Source organism: Suillus discolor, assembly GCF_016758755.1.
Source record: "Suillus discolor strain FC423 chromosome Unknown F5147scaffold_82, whole genome shotgun sequence".
Lineage (NCBI taxonomy): Eukaryota > Fungi > Basidiomycota > Agaricomycetes > Boletales > Suillaceae > Suillus > Suillus discolor.
Window position 1 is genome coordinate 42,604 of NW_024541329.1, and position 27,413 is coordinate 70,016.

The 27,413-nt window shown below is 46.1% G+C and overlaps 7 protein-coding genes across 7 annotated transcripts; 2 read left to right on the forward strand and 5 right to left on the reverse strand.

Annotated features, from left to right (window-relative positions):
• Positions 1 to 598: 598 nt before the first annotated feature.
• F5147DRAFT_779167 (uncharacterized protein) lies at positions 599 to 2,332 on the reverse strand (the record flags this gene model as incomplete). Its single annotated transcript, XM_041442253.1, has 12 exons — positions 599 to 802; positions 858 to 903; positions 961 to 1,195; positions 1,248 to 1,382; positions 1,441 to 1,500; positions 1,768 to 1,781; positions 1,840 to 1,868; positions 1,921 to 1,959; positions 2,013 to 2,027; positions 2,078 to 2,097; positions 2,154 to 2,186; positions 2,260 to 2,332. The coding sequence occupies 12 exons, from the start codon at positions 2,330 to 2,332 to the stop codon at positions 599 to 601; spliced, it is 903 nt and encodes a 300-aa protein (XP_041287331.1).
• A 911-nt stretch (positions 2,333 to 3,243) lies between these two features.
• Positions 3,244 to 4,586, forward strand: F5147DRAFT_779168 (uncharacterized protein; the record flags this gene model as incomplete). Its single annotated transcript, XM_041442254.1, has 2 exons — positions 3,244 to 4,212; positions 4,272 to 4,586. 2 exons carry the CDS (start codon positions 3,244 to 3,246, stop codon positions 4,584 to 4,586), a joined length of 1,284 nt encoding a protein of 427 aa, XP_041287332.1.
• Positions 4,587 to 5,068: 482 nt separating this feature from the next.
• On the reverse strand, positions 5,069 to 7,718 carry F5147DRAFT_657300 (uncharacterized protein; the record flags this gene model as incomplete). The annotated part of the gene is made up of 16 exons (XM_041434251.1): positions 5,069 to 5,247; positions 5,437 to 5,632; positions 5,688 to 5,760; positions 5,802 to 5,985; positions 6,089 to 6,223; positions 6,282 to 6,337; positions 6,394 to 6,395; positions 6,521 to 6,554; positions 6,685 to 6,713; positions 6,859 to 6,873; positions 6,924 to 6,943; positions 6,995 to 7,027; positions 7,092 to 7,154; positions 7,199 to 7,351; positions 7,449 to 7,465; positions 7,624 to 7,718. 16 exons carry the CDS (start codon positions 7,716 to 7,718, stop codon positions 5,069 to 5,071), a joined length of 1,284 nt encoding a protein of 427 aa, XP_041287333.1.
• Positions 7,719 to 11,364: 3,646 nt separating this feature from the next.
• On the reverse strand, positions 11,365 to 11,760 carry F5147DRAFT_526448 (uncharacterized protein; the record flags this gene model as incomplete). The annotated part of the gene is made up of 1 exon (XM_041430001.1): positions 11,365 to 11,760. A coding segment is annotated over one exon (396 nt), but the record flags the coding sequence as incomplete, so codon positions are not given.
• Positions 11,761 to 17,872: 6,112 nt separating this feature from the next.
• Positions 17,873 to 18,088, forward strand: F5147DRAFT_585238 (uncharacterized protein; the record flags this gene model as incomplete). Its single annotated transcript, XM_041431851.1, has 1 exon — positions 17,873 to 18,088. A coding segment is annotated over one exon (216 nt), but the record flags the coding sequence as incomplete, so codon positions are not given.
• Positions 18,089 to 20,106: 2,018 nt separating this feature from the next.
• F5147DRAFT_585248 (uncharacterized protein) lies at positions 20,107 to 20,259 on the reverse strand (the record flags this gene model as incomplete). The annotated part of the gene is made up of 1 exon (XM_041431853.1): positions 20,107 to 20,259. A coding segment is annotated over one exon (153 nt), but the record flags the coding sequence as incomplete, so codon positions are not given.
• Positions 20,260 to 20,792: 533 nt separating this feature from the next.
• F5147DRAFT_779172 (uncharacterized protein) lies at positions 20,793 to 21,638 on the reverse strand (the record flags this gene model as incomplete). Its single annotated transcript, XM_041442255.1, has 1 exon — positions 20,793 to 21,638. The coding sequence occupies one exon, from the start codon at positions 21,636 to 21,638 to the stop codon at positions 20,793 to 20,795; it is 846 nt and encodes a 281-aa protein (XP_041287337.1).
• Between the last annotated feature and the right edge of the window lie 5,775 nt (positions 21,639 to 27,413).

The window sequence follows — 27,413 nt, forward strand, 5'->3', positions numbered from 1 at the left end:
GTTGAAGTACGTGAGGAGGATGTCGAGGGCCTTGCCGCATGATCAACAAAGCCCGCAATCACCAGTCCGCCTATCCAGTAGTCTGTAGCAGACGTTCACAACTCATTCATGTACTACACCATGTCATCATTCAATTTCGACGTTCAACCTCCCATTCTCGACTCACGCTAACTGACTTACACGCGTGAACTACTGTCCGTGTCTGCGCTCATAAAGTCTGAAGTCAATATCCCGTAGTGCTTCCGATACCACGAGAGGTGGGTCACAGGTTGTCCTCAGAGATGAGAAGCAGGAGCAAATAGAAACTTGCATCTAACGTTCCGGCGACATCGCCTATGAATATCTCTCGCTCCTCGACTTTCCCGTTCCTTTCCTTCGTTGGTACAGTAGAGATAACCAGGACATTGATTGAAACATTGTCAATGTCAGGACCTATAGCAAATGATTCGAATAAATACTGCGACGAGAATATTGCCTATACCTATGTCTCCTTGACACCTATTTTGTGACACTAAATAACTACCAACAAAAATATATATTCCCGTGCTCCTTGCAAGCACTAGACGTCGACAACGGTTCGCGTCAACTCCATCGAGCATTACACACCACTGCCAGTCGATATATGCACACGTTCTTGGAAAGCGATCGAGGTCATGCCGGTGGCAGTGTCGGAGTGAGCCAGGAGTTTAGCATTATATTCTCGAAGGCCAAGGATCAGCCGTGGTCCTAGCACGAACATCTGCACCACTGAGATAATCAGATTCAAGCTCAACAAAGTCTGTTGTTGTAGGAGATCTAGGTTCTATAGAAATGATAGATCGTGGTCACTTGTAGAGGTAAGTGAAAGATTGACATACCGTTGATAATTCCATAAGGAGCTCTAAGCAAGAGACAGCAATAAAGCTATCATGTCCGACCCTTCAGTGGAAAAAAAGGACAATAATCAGAATATGAACTTACCTCGTAAAGTAAACCACGTGAGTTTTCATCAACACCGTAAAACAGTCCCCAATAATCCCTCCTGCCGAGTGTAATCGCAGTTCACGGAAGTGTTTCACAGTAATCCAGACTGCGAGACATAGTGCGAGGACCTCCCACACAATGTAGAGTACCCAAGTAGTAGAATCCATAACTAGGGCGTCTCCTGTATAGTAGTTAATCCTGCACTCGTAGGTGCCGGAGAGAATGAGTTCATCTGGTGTCCATCAATGAGCCTTATGTACGTTCGTTTTCATAATTAAGCGTACCTCCTGAAGTATGTGTCGTTGACATTACGGCTGTCGCTCCAGCAAAAATGTTGATCGCCAGGAAGGTGACAACGAGAAATATCAGGATCTTTCTGTCTCGTTGATACATGGCATGCAACCGAGTGATGATGATGACTTGCAGCATGTTTCAGTCACTCCAATATCACTGAAGTCTCGTAAGTGCAAAACTCACCCCACAGCATCGCAAATACCACAGCAACTGCCCAATCCCATATAATGTACAGCATCCAGCCTGACAAATCCGATCAGTGACCAGCCTCAGGTAGCACACACTCCAAACAGACTCACATCTTCGGTAGTATAGCGTGGCAGCAATTAGTGGACTGAGAAGTCAGCAAAAAACCACACCCACTGCTACAGAACACCGCGGTTAATTTGAGGGGAATGGCAGGCATTTATTCAGAAGACTCACTGTATCTGTCAGCGAGATGGTCGGAACACCGCCTGAATACCGTTGGTCAGAAGAAGAGAAGACAGTAGATGTACTAAGGAGACATACTCAGGGTAACAAGGCTGATTATGAGAAACAGACGATTAGCACAACACCGAATCTTTAGCCTTCCGAACTTACACAGCAGATAGGATTCCAAGGTAGCGCACCTAGGATACTTTCAAGTCAGCACATGGCAACTACGACAAACAAGCTACATACACAGATATACATCACTGTCATGAGCGACCAGGGTTGTCTCTGTGATTAAGTGTATTTTCATGTATGTTCCTCTGACATGAGACTGTACTCACCCAGACCAATTCGACCTACAAAAGGATTATTAGCAAGACGGGTTCCGGTGATAGTATTGACATACCTCTTGTCCAAATGTTAGTGCTGAAAATACTTGTAAGATATCGATATCAGCAGTCCTTTGATGTTATCATGCTCACCCCAATCATATGTTACTGCAACGAAGGCGGCAACTGCAAAACCATAGCCAAGGTCAGATCAGTGAGACATCAGCTTCAAGAATCAACATCCGACTGTTCTACGAACCTGCAAAATAGCTGCAAAAACGATACGCACTGATGGTCGGCCACCAAGTGGGATCATTTGAGATTGTTGACATATTGGTAGAGAATAGATGTGGGTGAGAGGTGAACGTTTGAACTTGGTAAACGTAGCGGTGACATCCACGCTAGATGTATGTATACCACCATCCGTGCTCACTATTGTTTGTTAGCCGAGATATCAATAAAATCACCAATAGAGTTGCGGTTCTTGTATTCCTGATATAGAAAACAATTGATGTCCCTGGAAACTCCGTCTGTTAGCTAGTTTCACAAGAGGTGAGGTGACTGATCATCGATCAGTACTAGTACTGAGTACTGATTCATCGCCACAGCCTCATGGCCAGAAATCATGAATCTTAATCAGTACTTCGTGTTACAAAATGTGTTCACATTTGGTGCCAATACTGCTTCTGCCAAAGATGGAATCTATGTGCTATCGATCGTCGCGTCCACACCTCAGAACAAAGCCGTGCTCAATTCTAAAACATCAAGTTCAGTTCGTTTCATTTGACGTTATTTATGCAGTAAACAGTTTCATTTCGGTTCCGTACATTAGTTCCGAGGCCGGAAAAAGGATCTGTCTCCCGGTCAAACATACTTATAGCGCTGGTGATGCTATGTCATGGTTAAGCCGGTTAAGTCCCACCGTGTTTCGGTCCTTCGGAGGTGACGCGATCACGTGCATGTGGTCACCTTTAATGTGTCCCGGATGAGAGTCTTGTCTTACTGTTCTTAACTTCTTCTACATACTCAAGTACTCATCGACGACTCACTGCAAACATCTATCAATTAAAACATGGCCGATATTACAGACGATTGGATTGTCGCTGACAGTGAAGACGAAGATACTTTACGACCTCTTTAAATTGCTGACCAAAGCGGCCTCTTGAGCGGAACCCCGTTTTCCACAGTCCCGGAAAACATACTACAGCGTTAGGAATTCATCACGCTTCATGTCCTATACCACATGCTAACTGGACACGGATTTGCAGCGTCGACAATTCAGACTGCTTCATTTATTATCAGTCAAGCACAGACTCCCCAGCGAGGACGCGAACCTCTCGACACAAGCAATGTATCTCTGTTTACACCACCTCCAGGGTACCGAGACTCTGAACCACCAAATCCTTCTCCGTTACTTCCTCGTGGCGCGGGAACACCTGTACCGAAGTCTAAACCGCGCCCACGTCCTGTGCCGCGAAAGTCTCGAACTACGAGTACCATATATGACGACTTCATCAAAGACGATGAACTTCGTTCCTCTGGTTCACTCATTGACTCTGCATCTGCAATTCCAGCCAGTACCTTGGCTGCAGACAGCATACGCCCTCCAACCACACCATCTGCGGTTTCAGATCTCATCGGGGAAGTCGATCCTGTGTTTAGCATTGCCGACCGGGCCAAGACGCGCACTCGGAAGACTCAGGTCAAGAAGCCGACTTACGTGCCCGTCAACCATGATGTGATAGAGTTAACATCCGACTCCGACCTCGACGAACTATCACTCAAGCCTCCACGGAAGCGGCAGAAATCCCAAGACAAGCCCGTCAAGCCCAAGCCGAGACCCAGGCCTAAACCGAAGCCTAAAGCTATTACATTGCCTCCACTCAAGGTTCCTGAAGAAAGCATCGTCGATACCCAGCCGAGCAACGTTGTCGTTCTTCTGACACCGCAAGAGCCAGCGCTTCCGTCTCAATCATCGTTTACAACATCACGCTTCCCGTCTTCTATTCCTGCTTTATCCGATGTGTCTTCTCCGCCCTCTTCTCCACCCAAGATAACTCGTAAACGGAAGAAGGTTTCCCCGCTTCAGTCAGAGGTTCATGGCGAAGAGATGGATGTAGACGTCCCCGATACTTCGTCGTCCCAGACATCGACAATTCGCACACACTTGAAGACGAAAACGGGGACGCAGACATCGTTGCTGCGAGCAAGGGTAAGAAAAAGGACACAAAGTTGTCTTCTCGGGCGAAGGGAAAGACAAAAGGTCGGAAGCAGGCTGACAGAGTCGAACCCGACGATCTTGCACACGAATCCCCCACGGATGAGCTAGCTGCAGGTAATAATTGCCTCGAAGACGACAATTTCGTTGAGGAAGAGGAACCGAAAGTTACATCGAAGAAGGCACTATCGAAACCCACCTCCGCTGCAAAATCGAAATTGAAATCCAAGGCAAAAGGCAGAGGGAAAGCAGTTCTCTCGGAAAGTGAAAATGAGGACGGCAACGACGACCCTCGTTCGAGGTCACCTAACCCAAGTAGGCATTTACCCGAGGACGAAGACTCGAGACGACGGTTCCAAGAATTCTGAAACCATTGTAATTCCTGAGGTAACCAAGGCACTACATCTCCATACTCTTTGATGTCCTTACTTACATTCTACCTAGAAGATTTGATTATTCATTGAACACCGTCGGCCCACCTTCACCTGCCAGACGCGTCTCCTTCGCTTTTTGGAATGCTTAAATTAACCGAAGCAATGTTGAAATACGTGAGGAGGATGTCGAGGGCCTTGCCGCATGATAAACAAAGCCCGCAATCACCACTCCGCCTATCTAGTGGTCTGTATCAGACGTCCATAACTCATTCATGTACTACACCATGCCATCATTCAATTTCGACGTTCAACCTCCCATTCTTGACTCACGCCAACTGGCTTACACGCGCGCACTACTGTCCGTGCCTGGGCTCATGAAGCCTGAAAAAGCATGATACCTATATATGCTACAAGACGGCCACACCATATTACGAAAGTCAATATCCCATAGTGCTTCCGATACGACGAGAGGTGGGTCACGAGTTGTCCTCGAAGATGAGAAGCGGGAGCAAATAGAAACTTGCATCTAACGTTCTGGTGACATCGCCTATAAACATCTCTTGCTCCTCGACTTTCCCGTTCTGTACACTGCTTTCCTTCGTTGGTACAGCAGAGATATCCAGGACATTAGTTGAAACCTTGTCAATGTCAAGACCTATAACAAATGATTCGAATAAATACTGCAATGAAAATATTGCCTAAACCTATGTCTCCTTGACATGACACTAAATAACTACTTGAGCACCGCAACGAGGCTTGGAATAGAAACAAAAAACAAATTTCCCGTGCTCCCTGCAAGCACTAGACAACGCGATTCGCATCAACTTCACCACACATTACACACCACTGCTAGTCGATATATGCACACGTTCTTGGAAAGCAATGGAGGTCATGCGGGATGCTGCGTCGGAGTCAGCCACTAGCTTAGCATTATATTCTCGGATGCCAAGGATCAGGCGTGGTCCCAGCACAAACATCTGCACCACTGAGAAAATCTGAACCAAGCCGAAAAAAGTCTGACTTTCTACGAGATTTTGGTCCTATAAAAATGATGAATCGTGGTTGCATGCAGAGTTAAGTGAAAAATTAACATACCATTAATAATGTTGGAGAGAAATCAAGGATGAGCTCGAAGCAAGAAACAGCAAGAAAGCTATCATGTTCTACCCTTCAGTGGAAAAGAGGACAATAATCACAATATGAACTTACCTCGCAAAGTAAACCACGTGAGTTTTCATCAACACCGTAAAACAGTCACCCATAATCCCTCCTGCCGAATGTAATCGCAGTTCACAGAAGTGTTTTACCGCAATCCAGACTGCGAGACATAGTGCGAGGACCTCCCACACAATGGTGAATATCCAAGCAACAGAATCCAGAACTAGGGTATGTCCTGTATAGCTAATCCTGCACTGGTAGGTGCCGGAGAGAATGAGTTCCTCTGGTATCCATCAATGAGCCCTATGCACGTTCGTTTCATCCATAATTAAGCGTACCTGCTGAAGTATACATCGTTGTCATTACGGCGTTCACTCCATCAAAAGTGTTGATCGCCAGGAAGGTGACAACGAGAGATATCAGGATCTTTCTGTCTCGTTGATACATGGCATGCAACCGAGTGATGATGATCACTTGCAGGATATCTCAGTCATTCCAATATCACTGAGGTCTCGCAAGTGAAAAGCTCACCCCACAGCATCGCAAATACCACAACAGCCATCCAATCCCATATGATGTAATCCAGCCTCACAAATCCAATCAGTGACCAGTCTCAGGTAGGACACACTCCAAACAGACTCACATCTTTGATAGTATAGCGTGGCAGCCATTAGTAGGACTGAGAAGTCAGCAAATAACCACACTTACCTGCTACATAACACCAGCGGTTAATTCGAGGGGAATGGCAGGCATTTATACAGAAGACTCACTGTATCTGTCAGCTGAGATGGTCGGAACACTTGCCTGAATGACGTTGGTCAGAAGAAGAGAAGCCATGTGAATGTACTAAGGAGACAGTACCGAACCATGTACAGACTGATTATAAGAGATAGACGATTAGCACAACATCAAATATTTAGTCTTCCGAACATACACAGCAGATAGGATTCCAAGGTAGCGCACCTAGGATACATTCAAGTCAGCACAAAAAACTACGACAAACAAGCTACATACACTGAGATACATCACTGTCATGAGCGACCAGCAGTTGTCTCTGTAATTAAGTGTACTTTCATGTATGTTCCTTCTGACATGAGACTGTACTCACCCAGATCAATTCGACCTACAAAAGGATTATTAGCAAGACGGGTTCCGGTGATAGTATTGACATACCTCTTGCCCAAATGTTAGTGCTGAAAAACACTTGTAAGATATCAGCAATCCTTTAATGTTATCATGCTCACCCCAATCATATGTTACTCCAACGAAGGCGGCAACTGCAAACCGCAGCCAAGATCAGATTGAGACATCAGCTTCGACATCCGACTGCTCTCCACGAACCTGCAAAATAGCTGCAAACACGATACGCACTGATGGCTGGCCACCAAGTGGGATCATTGGAGACTATGATCATATTGGTAGAGAATGGGTGTGGATGAGAGATGAACTTGGTAGACGTATGGTGATAGCATATAACCACCATCCAGCGCTTGGATTGCCAAAATGAGGTTGAAAGATAATGATCATCCCTGCCTTGGTCGACCAAAGATCCAGGAACTCAACGTAAATGTTGAACATGAAACATTTCGACAAGCGGAACCCTTCACATAACATCGTAAAAGTTAGCAAATTGTATCGGCAATGCTGCCAAGACCATAAACCATGACAAATACAGTGTACTACCCGGTACCTATTCACATTTGTCGAGTTCAGGACTGTACACATAATCTGAGAAAATCCAAGTACGTAGTATTATTGTTAGGCATCTAAATAGACACTTCCTCCGCAACATTTGTTTATTCTCGCAATGTTGAACACGCTGAATGACTTAAAACATGCAGTAGGTTTCCCAATGTGACAGCGTGTGACTAACCGTCGTTTTGCAACACTGGCCAAGACTGTCGTCCGCTCAACCGTGTTGGATGTTAGTACAAACCAAGAGGTGCGTGTTCGCAAAATCCCGAACATAGGGCTCAACTTTACATAAGCGAAAAATCTTAAATCACAGCCACCTGAAGCTTCATGAGTGCCATTTCTAAGCTTCTTAATACTGACTTCAAATCTATTGTTTGTTGTATACTGGAAGGGGGGTGTTTGTACTACACAAGAACATGTTTAGATAGTCTGTTCAATTGAAAATGTGTGTCGCTAAATCAGTCAAGACTAGACTGACTAGTGCCTCTGAAGTCCGGTTTGGTCAGGTTCATGGCCCTATATCTGTGAACCCTGAACTTGACCATTGGTCAGGTCCAGGTATGGTGGCCAAACCTTGGACCAGACGCCTTTGAACACATTCAGAAGGGTTCAGTTCAGGTTCAGAACATGTTCGAACTCTTGAACCATTGTTTGAATTACAAAAAAATCTTAAAATTAACAAAAAAATGAGAACAAAACTTGCTAGTACAAATAACTACTAAAACTCTTCCTTGACAACAATGCAGTTATTATAAGGAGCGGTGTAAAGAGTTGATTCTATGTGGGCGCTACAAAAGATGTTACCTTAAGACTCAGAGTGCGAGTGAGATGTTCATCCCAAAGAGACTGCCTATAGAAATGCTCCTTGATATAAAGCAAGGGATATTTTGTTAAGATAGAAGTGAGAGAAGGAAAGTTACCAAGAGTGCACTCGGTGTTCCAAGGATGTGTCTGAAGTACCGAAGTACTCGTCCAAAGTGGTCCGAAGGTGGTCCGACATCAAGAAATGAAGGTCCGGAGTTGCGCGAAGCGTCCGAAGAGTTTCCAATGAACAGCGATGGTTCTGAGGTAGAAGTATGGTGTGTATGTCGAAGTGTAAGACTTGCAAAGTAAAACTAAGCAAAGCCTGTCAGGAAAACTAAGAGATAGCGAGATGCGAAATGGCAGCGGTCAGGCCAAACAATTGTTCTGAATGAACAAGAAAGATCGATTGCGCGAAGTACGACTATCTGAAAGTGACTCTACTGACTATGACTCGTAGCAGGGAAAGTGAAGTCAAGTGTGAGTAGCTAGCGAGGCAGATTATATCCTACAGTGTGAAAGTCCGGAAACTGCGTAGGCGAAATCAGTAGCGAGATAAGACATCCGAAATGTAATAAGACTCAAGGCGAGCCACTACAGAGATATGCATGTAATAAGGTGCAAGGCATGTTGTTATATGTGTAACCGACGGGCCGACAACATATGTGCCCCTAGACCTAATCAATAACAGATAACCAAGTGAAAAACGCACCAGCGAAGTCAAACGGACATGGACGGGACATGGTATGGAGGATCAGAACTGTATACAGGCCTTGGAATTGGATGGACAACCTTTGGACAACTCGGACGAATGCACGGAACTCTCGGAAGGTAGATGGAGTGTCGAGGAATGTGTATGTGGAATACCTATGAGTTTGGCAGGATACGAGCCCAACGCCGATCCGAGTGCTACAGCGGCAAACTCAGCCTGGGATGTTGCAGAAATGTGGCCTTGACGGTATGCACTCTTGAGCAACTGGAGAGCCTCAAATGTTGCTGGCTGCAAACAGCTGCAATGTGTGGTCCCAGTAATGCTGCTGCTTGAAAATGCATGCTCAGATGCAACAGTGGATCCCTGGATGGCAAGGTAATCCTTCGTGATGCAGGAGATGGTTGGGTACTGGATAGAATGGTGCTTGAAAAGTTTTTTGATGGTATTAGTATGCAAGCAACATAAATCAAACAATAAGATGTACCCCCCACCAGCCCACTATGTTGTTGACATCCTCAAGTGGTGCATCTAGGTAGTCCTCAACTTCTTGACGAGGCCTTTGTGTGGTTGTGTCATTCACGACACATGATTTGACAGAGTTGTGCATCCAACTATGGCCATACAATCCTTGGCGAGTGAGTGAAGATGGCACGGTGGCAGATGGCTCTGCAGGAGCCTGTGAGACAGTACTGCAATGATGATATATATCAAACTATGTAAGATTAGTATACCATTGAGGTGCATGATGACAAGCGACATACCACTCTCTCAAGGGATTGCATCCCTGTTTCAAAAAAATGAGGGGCCCATTTGTCTTTGGCATATGCGACCTTGTAGTTGGGGTTGAGCGCTACATCAAAAAGGTCAGTGTCATTCAGAGGCATTAAAATAAATATGATACATACCAAGACAAATAAAATAGATGTCTGTGTCATCAGTCTTACCATACCACTTGCTGAGATTAACGACACCAGCTTCAATGGCTGTTGAGAAGTGGCTGAATTTTGAGGAGTTGGCCAGATTTTGCAACGTCTCTTGAAGATATTCGAGCACCAGAATAGTTCACCATACAGTTGGTTCATGAGTTGCCGAGAAACTCTGCTGAGCATCTGCAGGTTCCTGTATGCGCAGCACATAAGCATGCTTAAATGTAAAAGATGGAGGGAAATGACAAACCTGAAGGACTTCACGTGTTATGACACAAGGTCGTGTGCAACTTGGATAGTTCTAACAGCGACAACCACAACAGTGGTACCAAGTGCTGAGAGTTGTCAGCCTCTACAGAAGAGCAGAGGTTGCATACTCAAATATAGCTTGCTTAGGAAGCAAGGGATTACACAGAGATAATAGCGATACAGACAGAGAGAGGCATCTCTGAAGGTGCAAGGTCAATGTTGAGCAAGTAGCTTTAGCAAGACAAGGAGTTCAAGGGAAAACCAAGTAGGATTAAAGTAAGGAACATCTACTGTAATCCTCAACCTTATATAAGGCTACTCTATTGTAACTAAGCTCAGCTTGAAGCTGGGTTCTAATCTGCTTATATATAGCATCCATGAGGTAGGCTTCTATCTAAGATAGGATCCACAAGGTATCCTTCTATCAGTACATGAGGCAACACGAGGCTTGCCTTCTATCTTGATATCATAAATAGGTCTTCTAGACCTATGTCGTCATATGCGGTCCAGACCGCTTATCTAAGCTGGCAGTTGCTGCTTCTCTTCATCTATCTTCTATCATCTATCATCATAGGGCTGGTGAGACCCTAGTATCGTCTATAGCCGTGCAAGGTGGCAGAGGGCAGGGGTGGCAGAGGGGACTCGTGTAGTGTGTTGTAACATCACACATCAACTCCAGCTCCCCCCATTCTTGTGCTGAAAGCCTGAAATAAGCATACAATTTGTCCTTCAACTTCGGGATCTCATCACTGTCATCGGCGAGCTGGATGAATCTGTTCACTCCCTGACAAATCAAGTCAGTGATGTATTCATGTAGTCAGTAGTAGATGACTTACTTTGCACAATTGAAAAATGTGCTTCAGCATACTAAAAAGAGAGGCCCAACATGTATGGATCCATCTCAAAAGCTCCAATGAGGGCTTGTTCACCTCAGTGCAGCACTTTTGAAGGAAGATGTGAGCTTGAGGAGACTTCCGTACCTAAACAAAAGCATCATGTCAGTATACAATAGCAGATAGATGATTTAATAACTTACCTGCATGACAAATGCAAGCACTTTGCTGACAGTGTCACTGACTTCGAATTTAACACTTTCCTCATCCTCGTCATCTTCAGCCTGAGCCTGAGCCACCTCCTCGACGAAATGTTTTGCTGCTAAGTGGAGTACATGCTCCATACAACTGAATACTTGTCACTTGTCACTCATAACAGTCATCTTGAAGTCACAAGATATTGCATGATTGTGCATTATAAGACCGCATTGTTTGCAGCAGTCCTGATAAACTGGAAAATGGCACTTGGGATTGTGTGCGATGTGTGTTCGTTGAGTTAAGATACCACCCTTGAAAAAGCACTGGTGTAGTGCGATGTTGTTGGCCTTGCATACCTCACACCACCACCAATTTTCATGCTTCTGGGTATGGGGGTTGACATGACCTTTCTCAAAAGTAAAGACCATAGTCAAGTCAGTGCTATGTTTATCCTTCTTGAGAGATTTACAGTCTTCATGATCCTGGTCACCAAGCTCTTTTGTTCTCTGGTAAGCCTCCTCATTCTTGTTCTCTTCTTCATCATCCATGAAATCCTCCAGTGGTGGGGCTTCTTCATTGGTGTCCTCATCCTCATCCTCTTGGCTGCCAGTACCAGTGAATGCTTGCTTGGGTGCAGGGGCACCCCAAGGAGGTCCTGGAGCTGATTGTTTGGCTGAATTACTGCTGGCAGTCTCATGAACCTTCTCTGTAGGTTTGACAGCATGACCTGAATGACATATGAAAGAGCTAAGAGTGCCATTGTGTATAGGAGGGGAAGGGGGAGGGGGAGGGGGAGGAAGCATTGGAGAGTCATTGTCGGCATCATTGTACTAATTGATCTCGCTAGCGTCTTTCAGTGAACCGTCAATGCAATGTGCGAAGGACATGGTGGCAGTGGTAGCAGAGAGTGAAAATGTCCAACTTATACAACAAGTAAGTATATTTTAACTAAATTCAAAATGATTGTGCACCATAAAGCCCCAAAACACAAACATTCCATACCAGAAAATGCCGGAGTGTAAATGAATGCCAGAACAGCAGTGTGGTGAATCAAAAGTGTGGACAGTATGTCCTGAAATAAATGACATTAGAAGTTAGCAACAGTCAATTGTGACAAACAGAGAACTTGTTGTGAACGTACCGGCACCTTGATAAGTAGCATTGCTGAAGAGACCAAGAGAAGAATGCGGATGAGGGCAATGTAGTTACTGCAAGTAGGCTAGAAGGGGGGGAAGACAGTAAACCAATGGGCAAGCATGCTACTTAAACAGAAAACCTTACCAAAAACATGAGGCTTCATTGTTGGTTTGAGAATCTAAGTTGGATAAAAATACATCAGGTTCAAACCGGTCCGGATGTGTCTGGACTGGTTTACGTGCTCTAGGAAAATACCGAACTTCGAACCTATTAGGGGGTTTGGTCCAGCAGCAATACTGGACCTGTGACTAAACAAATGGTCCAGTCTGCAAAGGTTTGAGTTTGAACCTAGGTTTGGGACTGGACTTTGGAGGCACTACCAGCTTCATTCTCCCACTGCACCATGCCCTCATCCACAAGAAGGAAATCTTTGTACTCATCTAGCAAAGCTTCCTCAACAATACCTGAGTTTGCTTGAGCAGAGTCAGCAAGAGACTTGGGCCATGAGAATTTGAGCATCTGTAATTGTTCAAAGCGTTCAGCACCGAGATGAGAGCAATGGTCAGTGGCGGTCCTCGCACCACCTGAAAAAAGTCATTTGCAGGATACAGATGATGCAGGAATTGCACAGATGTCCATAGCGAGGAGCAATCCTAACCAGTCCTATGCAGTTATGGACTGGTTGCATCTGCAACCGACTGTGAACCTCATTGCTACTGCGCTTGACCGGTTTCCAAGAGTTCAGTCCAGGTTGCAGTACAAGGTTGAGTTTGCACAGACCGGTTTGGGTCCGGTGTAGAGATACAACTATTGCTGGACACTACATGAAGTAAGTAGCCAGCAATATAAAAATGTGTTGTGGTCGTGCACAGCCTAGTCTGCTATACTTGCAAGACAAGTGCGTTCGACCCGAGGGGTTTGCTGTAAGGTATTAGAACAATTAGTTATATGAAAAGGAAGATAGTCCAAAGCACAGGAAACAAAGTCCAAAGGTATAATTACGGTGTAGAGACTCATGCCTCTCATTGTGCAATATGGCAGTTTTCACTGGGGAGTACATGGCACGAACTTGTAGCATCACTCTGTGTGCTACCTGCAGCTATCTCTATATGAGGCGCAGCTTTCCCGTGCAACGCGCGCCATGCGCGCGTACCTTTCCTGCGCTTCACGATGTATATGCGCGCGCGCTTTCCCGCGCTGTAGCGCCCTATAGCGCCAGCCATCCAGAAGCATCCATCCACTGTCCACCAAGTTCCCTAGTGCGTATATTTCCATTTCTCACATTTGCATATCGTTCCATCTTTATTTTTATCATGGACCCTTACTTACATATATCTTTACATACCTTACTCGGTAGCGCTTCGGCTCCGCATGACAGCGCTTAGGCGCCATACTTAAGCGCCAGCAGTACATACTTACTTAAGAACTTACTCTCCCACCAGAACGACAGAGGACTTACTGGTTACTACCCACTATTCACCTAGCAGAACATAGTAGAAATCTATTTGTTTACACCTCGCATCTCTCTTCTCTTGTCTTACATCATATCATCACTTAAGCAAACTCACTCTTTCTCTCTCTCGTATCTGTATACACGCGCATGCTTTCCCGCGCTTCGCGCCATACACGCGCGCATTCCCGCGCCTTGCGCGCACCTGCGCTTTCTCGCGCTTCGCATTGGCCAACCAGTAGCGCTTTCAGCGCATACCTCTAGATCCTTGCTGCACTCGCTTCCCCTTTAGGGTCGAACGCACTTGTCGTCTCAAGTATAGCAGACTAGGCAATGCGCGACCTTACAACATTTATAGATACAGTCAGGAGCATTGTTCGTGCCTCGCTGTATCATTGAATCTTCAACGGGTCCGATGTTTTCGGGTTTCGGGTTAGCGGGTTTGCATCGGGTTAGCATCGGGTTTGCATTGGGAATATAGCGAATGTTGGGGATAGCGAATGGTGGGTTACTGTCTGATGTTTCAGATAAAGAAAGGATGATATTGCAGAATCCAACTAAGAACTATGAATATCAGATGACCTCCTCCTACTCAGAGGTAGAAAGGTAAAGTAAATAGGTAGGAGGTATGCGAAATATATAGTGTCTATGTAGAATTTCGGAGTGCTATAGGCGAAAGTAGTAGCGCTGATTTTCGGGTCTGATGTCCTATGTAATAAGACACGATGTACTGCGGACATGTAATAATGCGTTCTACAGTGTTAGCGACGTGAAAACTGATAACTGCGCACCTAGTGGGGATAGATATGACAGGACAAGACATAGGGAGGACAAGTGTGTGGGAAAACATTGGGTCCATCGGATTAGCATTGGGTTTAGCGGATAAACATTGGATTGAGCGGATGAGTGTCGGATAACATTGGAAGTGATTCATGTGTTTGACATGCATGGGAAAATAGCTGAATACGAGCCTAGCACGAGCTCAAGTGCTACATCGATCTCAGAGAGATTTGGCAGGCAAAGCACAGAGTTTCAATTTAGCAGGTGCCAGTCGTGCCAGTCGAAGTAATAGTGCTACATAGTTACTATCAACTATCAATCACTCAGAAAATTTTGTTTGTGCATGCTGCATAGAGTACCGCATCTTTCTTGCTTTTGTGCTGCATCACTAAAATTAAAATAGGATACTTCAAATGATACCATTTGCTCCATATTATACTCCCCCACTGCAGTATGCCCTGCCGCCTGAATCTTTAGCATGGACAGTGGACCCTCGCAGCCTCAGCAAGGAGGAAAATATTATCTCCTTGCTAAAATACTCTGTAGCATGCAGATGATGGTCGTGGACCTCCTGTTATACACCATCTCAGAAAATCAAACAACAGCTCAGTGCTATTTTGGGACAATATGCTATTGTGCTAGTTACTGACAAGGTTTGCACCGAGATGGAGAACCAATGTTGAAACTCATGGTCATAACATAGAGATGTAGCAAAACAGTATAGTACAATGTCTGGATGCAACGACACCCAGCACAACCGGTGTCTTGTTACTTAAGGGTCTTATATGAAAGTTGTGTATATATGTTCTGTGTTCTGGATAATTTGTTAGGTTTGTTTCAGCCTAGTAGGTCGTGTTTCAACCTATGAAAGTCTGTTTCAACTTTGTCGTCCTTAGATTTGTGTCTCACTTTCCATTGAAAGAGAGAGTCTTATGTATACACGTAAAGCTTAGAATGAGAGCTGTTCAGTAGTTATATAGTCAACCCCTGTAAGGTAGTATATAACCTAGAGTAAAATAATGATAACAAAAGTTATATAGTCAAACCCCTGTAAGGTAGTATATAACTTAGAGTAGATATTGATATCTTAGATGTTACCTCAAGGCACTTATGTTGGCCTGCACTTTGATTCTTAGTGATCTCACACGGTTTGAGACAAGAGTCAAGTGGGAGGATTGTTATTTCATGGAGAAAATGGGGTCCTTTTATACCTTTTGGGAACCCCCTTACTAAGCATGATTTATCAGATGGATTGGTAAGAATGTGGCTTACAAACCAGGTGATGAATCAGCTTATTACTAAGTACATTACAAATACAGTGTAATCTTACAAAGAATTTACAAAGCATGACAAATCATGACAAAACATGATGAGTCATGTGAATATTGTTACAAATCAGATTATTTCCCAGTCACATGATGTGCTGACAAACAAATCTGGTGGCTGAAAGAAGCCAAATAAAAATAAACAGTCAGAAATAAATAGAGAGATACAAAATTTTAACAAACAAATCTGTGGCTGAAAGAGGTCAAATAAAAATAAACAATGAGAAATAAACAGAAGGTCACATGTTCATAAAATTACAAGATAAAGCAAGTCTGAAAAGTGAGAAATAAAATATAAGACAATGAATCAAAGGAAAAATAGAGAGGTAACTCAGTGATAGAGGGCTAGACAGTCTCTCATACCTTCCTTATCACTCTCTATATATAACTGACATGGTATGAATCACATACCATGCATGACACCGGCACCTGCTAAAATTTGAACTCCATGCTTCACCTGCCAAATTTCTCCGAGATCAACCAGTCAAGGCTTTGGACGGAGAAGTGGGACAGGGGAGGACAAGGCCTCTTGTTGGGGAAGTTACAGATGTTGACTTTGACATTATTGAAGAAGATGTGTGATTAGGTAATTCATACAGACACATATATATTATCAAGCATAGTCCATGCACTTGGAACATGACAGTAAGATTGACTCATAAAAAATAGCAACCATTTTTTGTCCCGACGGACAGTGTGCTGCAGGCATATGGATATATAAATATTATGGTGTAATACTGTGAAAAAAAACTATAAGAACCACAAGCCCATCCTCACTTGTCCATCCTCACTTACTATGTCAAGTACCCCTCCAAGTCAGTCTGACACAGGCGATATTCACAATCTGCATCAGTATCCTCATCAGTATCCACAGCTGCCAGCATATCATCAGCAACCTTTCATACAACATTATCCACAAATGCTGCACGTACTGCAGCACTATCTGCCACCTTGGCAGCATCAGTATTATCCACCACACTTCATTCACACTGGCCAGCCTCCGTACCAACAGTATCTTCCAATGCGACCAGTGAGGACGCAACCAGAAGTTCCAGCTCCAGAGTACCCTCCAACCCCAGAACTGTCCTGGGCATCATCAAAAGCCCCAGTGTCGTCCTAAGTATCAGTGAGACTGCGACCAAATCCTGAACTGCACTGTAGAGATACAACAATTGCTGGGCACTACACGAAGCAAGTAACCAGCAATATAAAAATGTGTTGTGGTCATGCACAGCCTAGTCTGCTTTACTTGCAAGACAAGTGCATTTGACCTGAGGGGTTAGCTATTTGGAATGGTCTGTAGTTAGTGAAATGATAAAACGGTCAAAAGTTCGAGTGCAGGAAACAAAGTCCGAAGGTATATCTACGATGTCCGATGCCAAAGTGTCGGGTCTGATGTTTTTGGGTTTTGGGTTAGCAGGTTTTGGGTGCAGGTTCAGCGGTTTATTGGGGATGGCGATAAAGAGTGTCGGGAAAGCGAGCAGTATGCGGATAAACAATAATGACAGGTATTTCAGATAGAAAGAGCGGTAATATTCGCAATGTCAACTAAGAACTACAAAATATCGTGTTTGACCACTAAGTATTGGGAAACGGCTCCCTACTACTTGGATAATGAAAATACTTGTAGTCAGTCCAATATATATGTAAGTACGTAGAAATCCAGAACCCTATAGGTGAAAGTAGTGGCTGACGATTTTCGGACCCAAAGTACATGTAAACAAACATGAGGTACTGCAGACGATGGGAAAACATGTAATAGCGCTGGCTACAACGTGAGTAATGTGCGAAATAATCAACTACACACCTAGTGGGGCTAGCAAGACGGGACAGGACATGGATAGGACAAGTGCACAGGAAAATATCAGGTCTGATGTGGCCGAAACATCGGGTCCACTAGTCTTTGCGTCGGATTTGCATCGGGTTGTGCGGGTTACATTGGAAAGTGACGGGCATTGAACATGTATCAGGAAATCAGTGAATACGAGCCTAGCGTGAGCTCGAGTGCTACAGTGCCCTGGAGTTTTTAGTTTCAACATTGACATTATTACAGGTGACATGAAGCGCAGATTTCATGGCAAGACTGACATGCCTTGGGATAACTTCAAAAGTCACATTCTTGCATACCTCGATGCTCCTGAAGAAGTCCAGCTTGTGTATAAGTTCATGGGTGATAACGGTAAAGCTTCTCACCTAAATGATGCAGAAGCATTCAGTATCGCTATGGATTGACTTTGTCACAAAGTGTCCAATGCGCGTACATGAGTTGTTGCTTTAGAGGTAAAGAATGCAGCAGTAAGTGATTATTCGTGTCTCATCAATTGAAAATTACTTACAGTTACTCCAAGGCCAAACAGACTACCACCAAAGCGAAAAAGAGGACACATGAAGACGATATTCCCCCAGTGATTGAGGAGGATTCCACACAGCTCAAAGTGTACAAACAGCTTGAGTGCCACATTTGATGTGAACTTCACCGTGGCCATTGTTTCATAGATCACACCAGTGGCTATGATGACCATCATCGTCTTGATTACACTGTAAAGAGTTGATTCTGTGTAGGTGCTACAAATGTTGTTACCTTTGAACTCAATGTGCAAGTGTGATTCATCCCAAAGAGACTGCCTATAGAACTATCTCTTGATATCAAATTGCAAGGGATATCTTGTTAAGATCGAAGATAAAAGAAGGAAAAGTCACCCAAGGTGCGTCCAATATTCTGAGGATGTGTCCAAAGTACCTCAGTACTTGTCTGATATGAACGAAGGTCATCCAAAGTCAAGAATCAAAGGTCTGAGGTTGCACAAAGCATCCAAAGAGCTTCTGCTGAACAGCGAAGGTTCTGAGAGAGAAATACGGTGGGTATGTCAAAGTATAAGACTTGCAAAGTACAACTAAGCAAAGTCTATCAGAAGAACTCAGAGACGGCGAGATGCGAAATGGCAGTGGTCAAGCCAAACAATCGTTCCAAATGAACAAAAGGATTGATTGTGTGAAGTATGACTATCCGAAAGTGACTCTACTAACTATGACTCATAACAAGCGAAGTGAAGTGGAGTGCGAGTAACTAGTGAGCCAGATTATATCCTACAGCATGAAGGTCCAGAAACTGCATAGGCAAGAACAGTAGCGAGATAAGCTATCCGAAATATAATAAGACTTGAGGCGAGCTGCTACAGAGATATGTATGTAATAGTGCATGAGGCATGCAGCTATACATATTAATCAAGCTTTCTATGGGCCAATGATGTATGTGCCCCTGAGACATAATCAATAATAGATAAACAAAGTGAAAACGCACCAGCGAAGTCAAACAAACACGGACAGGACATGGTACGGAGGATCAAAAGTGTAAACAGGCCTCAGAAAGGGATGGACAACCTTCAGATGAATCAGGAGAACACGCAGAACCTTCAGAAGGTAAAAGGAATGTTGAGGAGTGCAATGTGAGATACCTGTGAGATTGGCAGGATATGTACCCAGCACCAACCCAAGTGCTACAATGCCAACTCTCTGGGCTAAAAAGATTGTAAGTTTCATGTCCATGCTTGCAGAAAAAAATAAAATACCCTTTAGGCTCTTGGTCATGCAATGATTACAACCTACCTCACTGCCTCAATTTCAACCATGGCCCAGCCAACAAAAAACCTCGTCACTCGAGGTTGGGATCATCACCTGAAGTCCATGTCACCATACAAAATATAACGGCCAATCCTACCATAGCTTCCACGTCCCAAATGCAGATCCCTACATCAAAGACTCCTAGTCCTCCACCACTTCTGCAACAGTGCCACTTCGAGTCTGCACCCCAGATCCCTAACACAACACTACCAGACTACCCAAAAATTGGGGTGTTGCTTGTGCTGATCAATGCCAAAAAAACCAGAACTGTGAATTCATGAGCTTGAAACATCCCTGCTAGATGCAGGGGTGGTTTTGTCGAGCCAAGTAATGCTTTTACCTGAGGATGTGTTGAGTGTCATTGGCGATATGGGGCAAAAGCAGGCCACAATCCTCCACAATTATGCTAAATGGATCATTCTGCTGCTCCTTGGACTTGTCAGTTTGTATGAGGAGCCAGAGATAGAGGAGCCAGAGGCACCTAGCTCAGGGACTCAGAATAAAGGGAAGGAGCATGCTATCGAGACTGTCAATCAGCGATACGAACTAACCACTTAGTAAAATAACACCACAGGTAGTTTCAACATGCCCACAAGGTACTTGCACAAAATCAATAAAAAGGGCAATCTCTATGCAATGTATTCACTATGCTTGTACCAGCCATGAGCCTTTTCACTTGTGACAATACTGTATACAGCTTCCAATATCAACATGTATGGATCACAAGCTGGACCCTCAGTTTCCCCAAGTAAATAGTCACGGTTTGACCAAAGCCATGCCTGTTACGCTGACCGTCGGTCAGCGTGTGCGAACTAGGATAGGTCTTCTCAGCGACGGCTCGAGTGAGCCTACTGAAGCTGAGGGTGGTTCTCGGCTTGACGGAATGTCAAGGATTCCTCCGGTGATCTCAGTAAGACGGCGCTCGTCAAGATACAGGGCTAGCGGATACGTGCTAAGTTGTATGGGGGTGACTTAGAAGTGTGGTCTTATGCAAGGAAGCTGGTAAGGCTTAGTTGAACAAGTTCTGGGATGAACCTAGTAGATTAAAGTAAAGTCTAAGTACAATAATCCTGTCTACTTATAGGGTTTTAGCTATAGGTATTCTAGCTCAGTCTGTAATCTATAGTATATCGAGGATCTATGATAACAAGACATGAGGTTCAGATAAGTACATGAGGCTTAACCTCTGATCAAGCATGCAGCGCCAAGTGCAACTGCGCATAAGTACATGAGGCGCCAAGGGCACTCCGGATCTTCATGAAGCGACATGTGGTATACATGCACTGATCTAGGGTGACCATGAGGCGCACAGCCTTCATGGATTAGGTACAAGGCCGTCTAGGCCAGGGGCGGGTCTTAGCGCCAGGGGCGGCGTCATAGCGGTCCAGACCGCTGTCTTTCTAAGTGCAGGCGGTGTTTCGCCGTGTTCAGAGTCTAGCAGGGCGGGGGCTGGCATAGGCAGAGCAGGGGCTCCAGTAGGTGTTACGGATGCCTGTAACATTACCCCGTTACTAAGGTTGAAGTCACCGACTTCAATTAATACTTCGTCCAATGTCTGGGAGGACGGTGCGGGTGTCGAGGGAGGTGCTGGCACAGGCGTCATGGGTATTGGCGTCACAGGCATAGGGGAAGGTGGAATGGGGAAGGCGAGCGCGAGGTCAGCGAGTGCCTTGTGGTTCTGCTCCCAGTCTAAGAGAGCTTCGAAAAACTTCTCTTCATCTGAAAACTCTTGGAGCACTAGGCGTCCTTTGAGTCCAGGGCAGTGGATTGATAGATGATCCGGTCCAATCTCGCTGCAGATGCAGCAGACGTAATCAGGACACTGTCTAAAAGTGTGCCCATATCCTCCGCAGCATCTACAAAGTGTGCGGGTACGATCCATCATGGCCGCTCTTTTCTTAGGTAGCAGGCGCACGGGTCTAATTTCTTCTTCGGCGCGAGGCTTTGACATGGCCTTCCTAACTGCGAGGTTTACGAGGTCAGGGAAGTCGAGCGGTAGGAGGTGAAGCACCATTGTGCGAATTCTTTTCTGAAGGTGGAGCACGGCGAGTGTCCTAGTACCTTCGTCTAGGTCTGTACAAAGTGCGGCGTCTTCTAGCAACTTCGTGGCCTTAATGATGTGCACGGCAAGGGAGGTGCCTGATGCAACGGTTGCGCTCATCTCACCGAGGATGTTGTCGATCTCTCAGGAGTACGCAGGGGTGGGGATGGCGGTTTCGCTGAACGCGCAATTCTCAATCATTCTGAGGATTCATCCGTAGTTGGAGTCCTTCAGAGTGACAATGGTAGGAGTTTTGGTAGGAGTGGTCATGATGTTGGGAGGTTCTGAGGAATATACGGCCGTAGGGAGAGTGTCTTATATGTTTCTCCAGGTCGTTCCAAGCTCCGCTTGAGTCAGACTTATCTTTCATTAAACTCTATCAAAGTTCAATCAGCGAGGGTGTGTCGCTCCTCGTGTTCTAATCTATCATCAGAGGGTGTTAATCATTGCCATGATGGGAGGGCGCGTTCCGTTATCTTTTGTTGGTAAAGTCTACAGTCGGCGGATCTAGAGGATCTTGCAGGCTTGCAGGAGTTTCCGAAAGGTTCGCCTCGTGATAGTTTAAGCGTCTTTTCCGGACGATCAGGGGAAGGTAAGGGCCGAAAGGCTTGCAGGAGTTTCTCTGGGGATTCCCTCGTCTTCACAGTCTTCTTGATCTTTTGTTAAGGGTATAACTGGGATGTCGAAGGGGGTCTAGTTTAAGCGTCATTCCGGACGTACGGTGTCATATCCTTTTGTTGTTATACTCGAGGTAGAGGACAGGGGGATCCAAGCATAGGGGGCTGGAGGGTGTCTGGGGTCGTCCAGCGAGGAAGGTAGTTTAATGTCATTTCAGACAGTCTTAGTTTAATGTCTTTCCGGACAATCGCGCAGTTTATAGTTGTGCTGGACTCAGGCCTAGTGTATAGTCATAGCGGACTTGGGTCCAGTTTAGCATCATAGTGGACGTGTCGGCGAGTTCGAAAGGGGTAGAGACCTATTAGATAGAAAAGGTGTGGAAAAGGTAAAAACAATGTGAATTTACCCCGTCACTAGGATGTTGATCTACCACGATTAACGAAATTAAAAGTCCAATTCGAGACTTGCGCAGTCAGGGTCTTCAGAAGGAGAGGCGGTAATGAAATCGCTGATCATCCGGATTAATGAAGATCTGGGGTTGTCTTCTTCGTCAGAGTCAGATTCATCAGAATCCTCATCAGCCGATAAGGCTGGTTCTGGAAGCATGGGGGGCATCAGAGGACACGCATTCAAGTGCTGGATCACCATGTCGAAATAGCTTTTGACTGGGTTCTGGTCGGGTTCGACCGACGACATTTGTACGTCAGTGACTAGGGGTGTCGCGGGGCTTACAGCATGGCCCAGTTTGGTGTCTTCGCTGTCGGACATAGGCATGTCCTGGTGACAGAGAGGGGTAGTTTCTTCATTATTGAACCGCAGTTTCTTGGCTGCCGGTTGATCTGCCATGAAGACGGCTCTTCCTTTTCCGAGAACGGATATCGGTTCTCTGGAAAACTCAAACTTCTTCTGAGTTGTCTCTGGTTCAGGGGCCAGTCTAGGGATCTTGGCAGGAGGTGCTTCTGCCATGACAATCGCGCGTCCTTTGCCAAGGACAGACACGGGTTCTGCCGAGAATTTCATACTCGGTTCGGAGGCGGGAGAGGGCCTCTTCTTTTCATTAAGAGTTGGGAAGGGGTTCTTCGGGACTGATGGGGGCGCCAAAGACGTAGATGTCTTGGTGGCTTGGTTCCTCACAGCTTCTTCGGGCTGTGGTGCGGGGTGCTGCGGCTGGGGAAGTGCAGCAGTCTGGGGTGTGGGTCCTTCTTCGGGGATTTCCACAATCTGGGCATAGGGCGTGGCAGCCGGTGTCGGTGCTAGTTTAGACTCTTTTCGGAGTTTCTTCTTTGTCAAGGAGCAGTCAGCGACTCGCTTATCTTTCTTCTGGAAGAGGGGCGTCAAGCTGTTCTTCTTCTGTTCTAGGTTAATCTCCCGTTCCATGTCTCTGGATTCAGGAGTGGCGGCAAGGGTCAGAGTGGTCGCCGTCCAATCTATGCTAGGGTTGTTGGCGATTAGCCATGGCTGCCCAAGCAGGAACTTATCTGAGTAGCTAAGTTCGGCCAGGTAAAACCTTATAGGTAATACCCGTTCATCGATCTGGACCGTGAGGGTGCAGTATCGGGAGATAGGCCCTCCGGCCATGTTAGATCCGTCCGCGTTGGTTACCGGGAGTGGTTTCCGCAGCGGGTGCGAGGAGATGCGGTGCTTCTTGCAATAATCCTTATTGATGAAGGATCGGCAGGCACCCAAGTAAACGACCATAGAAGTTGTTATTGGTGCTTCTCTTCTTTCTGAAATCAAGGTTACAGGGACCCTGAATTCTTTCTTCTTACCGATGGTCTTAATAGACCTAATCGGGTCTTCATTGACAATCTTTCTCCTATCTCGGCAGAGATTGTCAGTGGCGCGGTGGCCAGTCATATTACAGTTGAAGCATCGCCTGCTGTTAAGGCGAATGCGGATTTCTTTCTCGTTGAGGCGGGAGGCCGCGGCGATTTTCATGCGTATGGATGAGGGTTGGGCTTCATTCTTTTCTCGCCTGGCCAAGGCGGTCTTTGATTGATTCTTTTCTCGCCGATTCACGGCGGTCTTCTTCGTCAGCGCCTTCTTCGGGGACACTACGAGTGTGCGGCGCTCTTCTTTGGGAGTCGTCCGTCTACGGCGCTCTTCTGCGGGAGTCGTCCGTAATGAGGATGCTATGGTGTTTGGCATTCCTATCTATACAATGCTGGTCGGGGCAAGGTGTGTATCTGGGGGGTGCGTCGCGTAGATAGGCGACAATCAGATAGACTTTAATCTTTTGTTACGCTGACCGTCGGTCAGCGTGTGCGAACTAGGATAGGTCTTCTCAGCGACGACTCGAGTGAGTCTACTGAAGCTGAGGGTGGTTCTTGGCTTGACGGAACGTCAAGGGTTCCTCCGGTGATCTCGGTAAGACGGCGCTTGTCAAGATACAGGGCTAGCGGATACGTGCTAAGTCGTATGGGGGCGACTTAGAAGTGCGGTCTTATGCAAGGAAGCTGGTAAGGCTTAGTTGAACAAGTTCTGGGATGAACCTAGTAGATTAAAGTAAAGTCTAAGTACAATAATCTGTCTACTTATAGGGTCTAGCTACAAGTGTTCAAGCTCAGTCTGTAATCTATAGTATATCGAGGATCTATGATAACAAGACATGAGGTTCAGATAAGTACATGAGGCTTAACCTCTGATCAAGCATGCAGCGCCAAGTGCAACTGCGCATAAGTACATGAGGCGCCAAGGGCACTCCGGATCTTCATGAAGCGACATGTGGTATACATGCACTGATCTAGGGTGACCATGAGGCGCACAGCCTTCATGGATCAGGTACAAGGCCGCCTAGGCCAGGGGCGGGTCTTAGCGCCAGGGGCGGCGTCATAGCGGTCCAGACCGCTGTCTTTCTAAGTGCAGGCGGTGTTTCGCCGTGTTCAGAGTCTAGCAGGGCGGGGGCTGGCATAGGCAGAGCAGGGGCTCCAGTAGGTGTTACAGATGCCTGTAACAGCATGTGCTGGGCGCATGCGCTAGACACTGGTTGTTGCTGGAGTGGGGTAGTGGTTGCAGCAAGTGGTGGTGGTGGTGGCGGCATGGTTGCGGCATGGTTGACTCAATCAGTAAATAAAATGAAAACGGATATACAAATAACTACCTTGAGGACAGAGTCTTGAGAGTTGATTGATTAGTACTAATCTTCAAAAAGGCTAAAAGTAGCCTAATTAACCAATAGTGCAACTCCCGAAGACGACACTTTGACGTCGACATAGAGACTGATATTGTCGTAGTTGAAGTTGAAGTTGAAGTTGAAGTTGACAATGGGTTCGGGGTTCGGAATGGTTCGGGAAGGTCGAACCAGAACTGGACCATTTGGGAAGATCTAGAACCGAGAACCGTTTTCCGGTCCGGTTCTGGCTGGCGCGAGAACCATGGACCGAACCGCGGAGAACCGGACCAAAAGTCCGGTTCGAACCATGGTTCTGGACCGGACCGCGGCAGCACTATTCGGAGTTCATCCATAGTGACGCGATCACGTGCATGCCGCGTGGTAGGCTTGTCTTACTCTTCTTGACTACATACTCATCGACGACACCCAGTATAATCACTGCAGATATCTATCAATTAAAACATGGCCGATATTACAGACAACTGGATTGTCGCTGACAGCGAAGACGAAGATGCTTTACGACCTCTTCAAATTGCTGACCAAAGCGGCCTCTTGAGCGGAACGTTTTCTACAGGCCCGGAAAACATACTACAGCGTTAGGAATTCTTCAAGCTTCATGTCCTACACCGCATGCTAACTGGACACGGATTTGCAGCGTCAACAATTCAGACTGCTTCGTTCATTACCAGTCAAGCACAGACTCCCCAGCGAGGACGCGAACCTCTCGACACAAGTAATGTGTCTCTGTTTACACCACCTCCAGGTTACCAAGACTCTGAACCACCAAATACTTCTCCGTTACTTCCTCATGGCGCGGGAATACCTGTACCGAAGTCTAAACCCCGCCCACGTCCTGTGCCGCGAAAGTCTCGAACTACGAGTACCATATATGACGACTTCATCAAAGACGATGAACTTCGTTCCTCTGGCTCACTCATCGGCTCTGCATCTGAAATCCCAGCCAGTACCTTGGCTGTAGACAGCATCCGCCCTCCAACCACACCATCTGCGGTTTCAGATCTCATCGAGGAAGTCGATCCTGTGTTTAGCATTGCCGACCGGGCCAAGACGCGCACTCGAAAGACTCAGGTCAAGAAGCCGACTTACGTGCCTGTCAACCATGATGTGATAGAGTTAACATCCGACTCCGACCTCGACGAACTATCACTCAAGCCTCCACGGAAGCGGCAGAAATCCCAAGACAAGCCCGTCAAGCCCAAGCCGAGACCCAGGCCTAAAGCTAGGACATCGCCTTCACTGAAGGTTCCTGAAGAAAGCATCGTCGATACTCAGCCGAGCAACGTTGTCGTTCTTCCTGCACCGCAAGAGCCAGCGCTTCCGTCTCAACTATCTTCTACAACATCACGCCTCCCGTCTTATATTCCTGCTTTACCCGATTTGTCTTCTCCGCCCTCTTCTCCACCCGAGATAACTCGTAAACGGAAGAAGGTTTCCCTGCTTCAGTCAAAGGTTCATGGCGAAAAGATGGATGTAGACGTCGCCGATACTTCGTCATCCTCTATTATAGCACCTCCTCTATTTTCTGCACAACTGTCGCCCGTCGTCCCAGAAATGGACGATTCGCACACACTTGGAGATGAAAACGGGGACGCAGACATCATCGTTGCTACGAACAAGGGCAAGAAAAAGGACATAAAGTTGTCTTCTCGGGCGAAGGGGAAGAAAAAAGGTCGGAAGCAGGCTGACAGAGTTGAACTCGACGATCTTGCGCACAAATCCTCCATGGATGAACCAGCTGCAGGTAATAATGCCCTCGAAGACGACGATTTCGTTGAGGAAGAGGAAATGAAAGTTATATCGAAAAGGAAGGCACTATCGAAACCCACCTCCACTGCAAAATCGAAATCGAAATCGAAACCTAAGGCAAAAGGCAGAAGGAAGGCGGTTCTCTCGGAAAGTGAAAATGAGGACGGCAACGACGACCCTCCTCGTTCGAGGTCACCTAACCCAAGTAGGCATTTACCCGAGGACGAAGACTCTCGAGACCACAATCCCAAGGAATCCGAAATCATTGTAACCCCTGAGATAACCAAGGTACTACATTTCGTACTCTTTGATATCCTCACTTACATTCTACCTAAAAGATTCCCCCGAAGAACATAGCTCCCCCACCAAAGCAGACTCCGTCTGTCACTCTCCAGTCA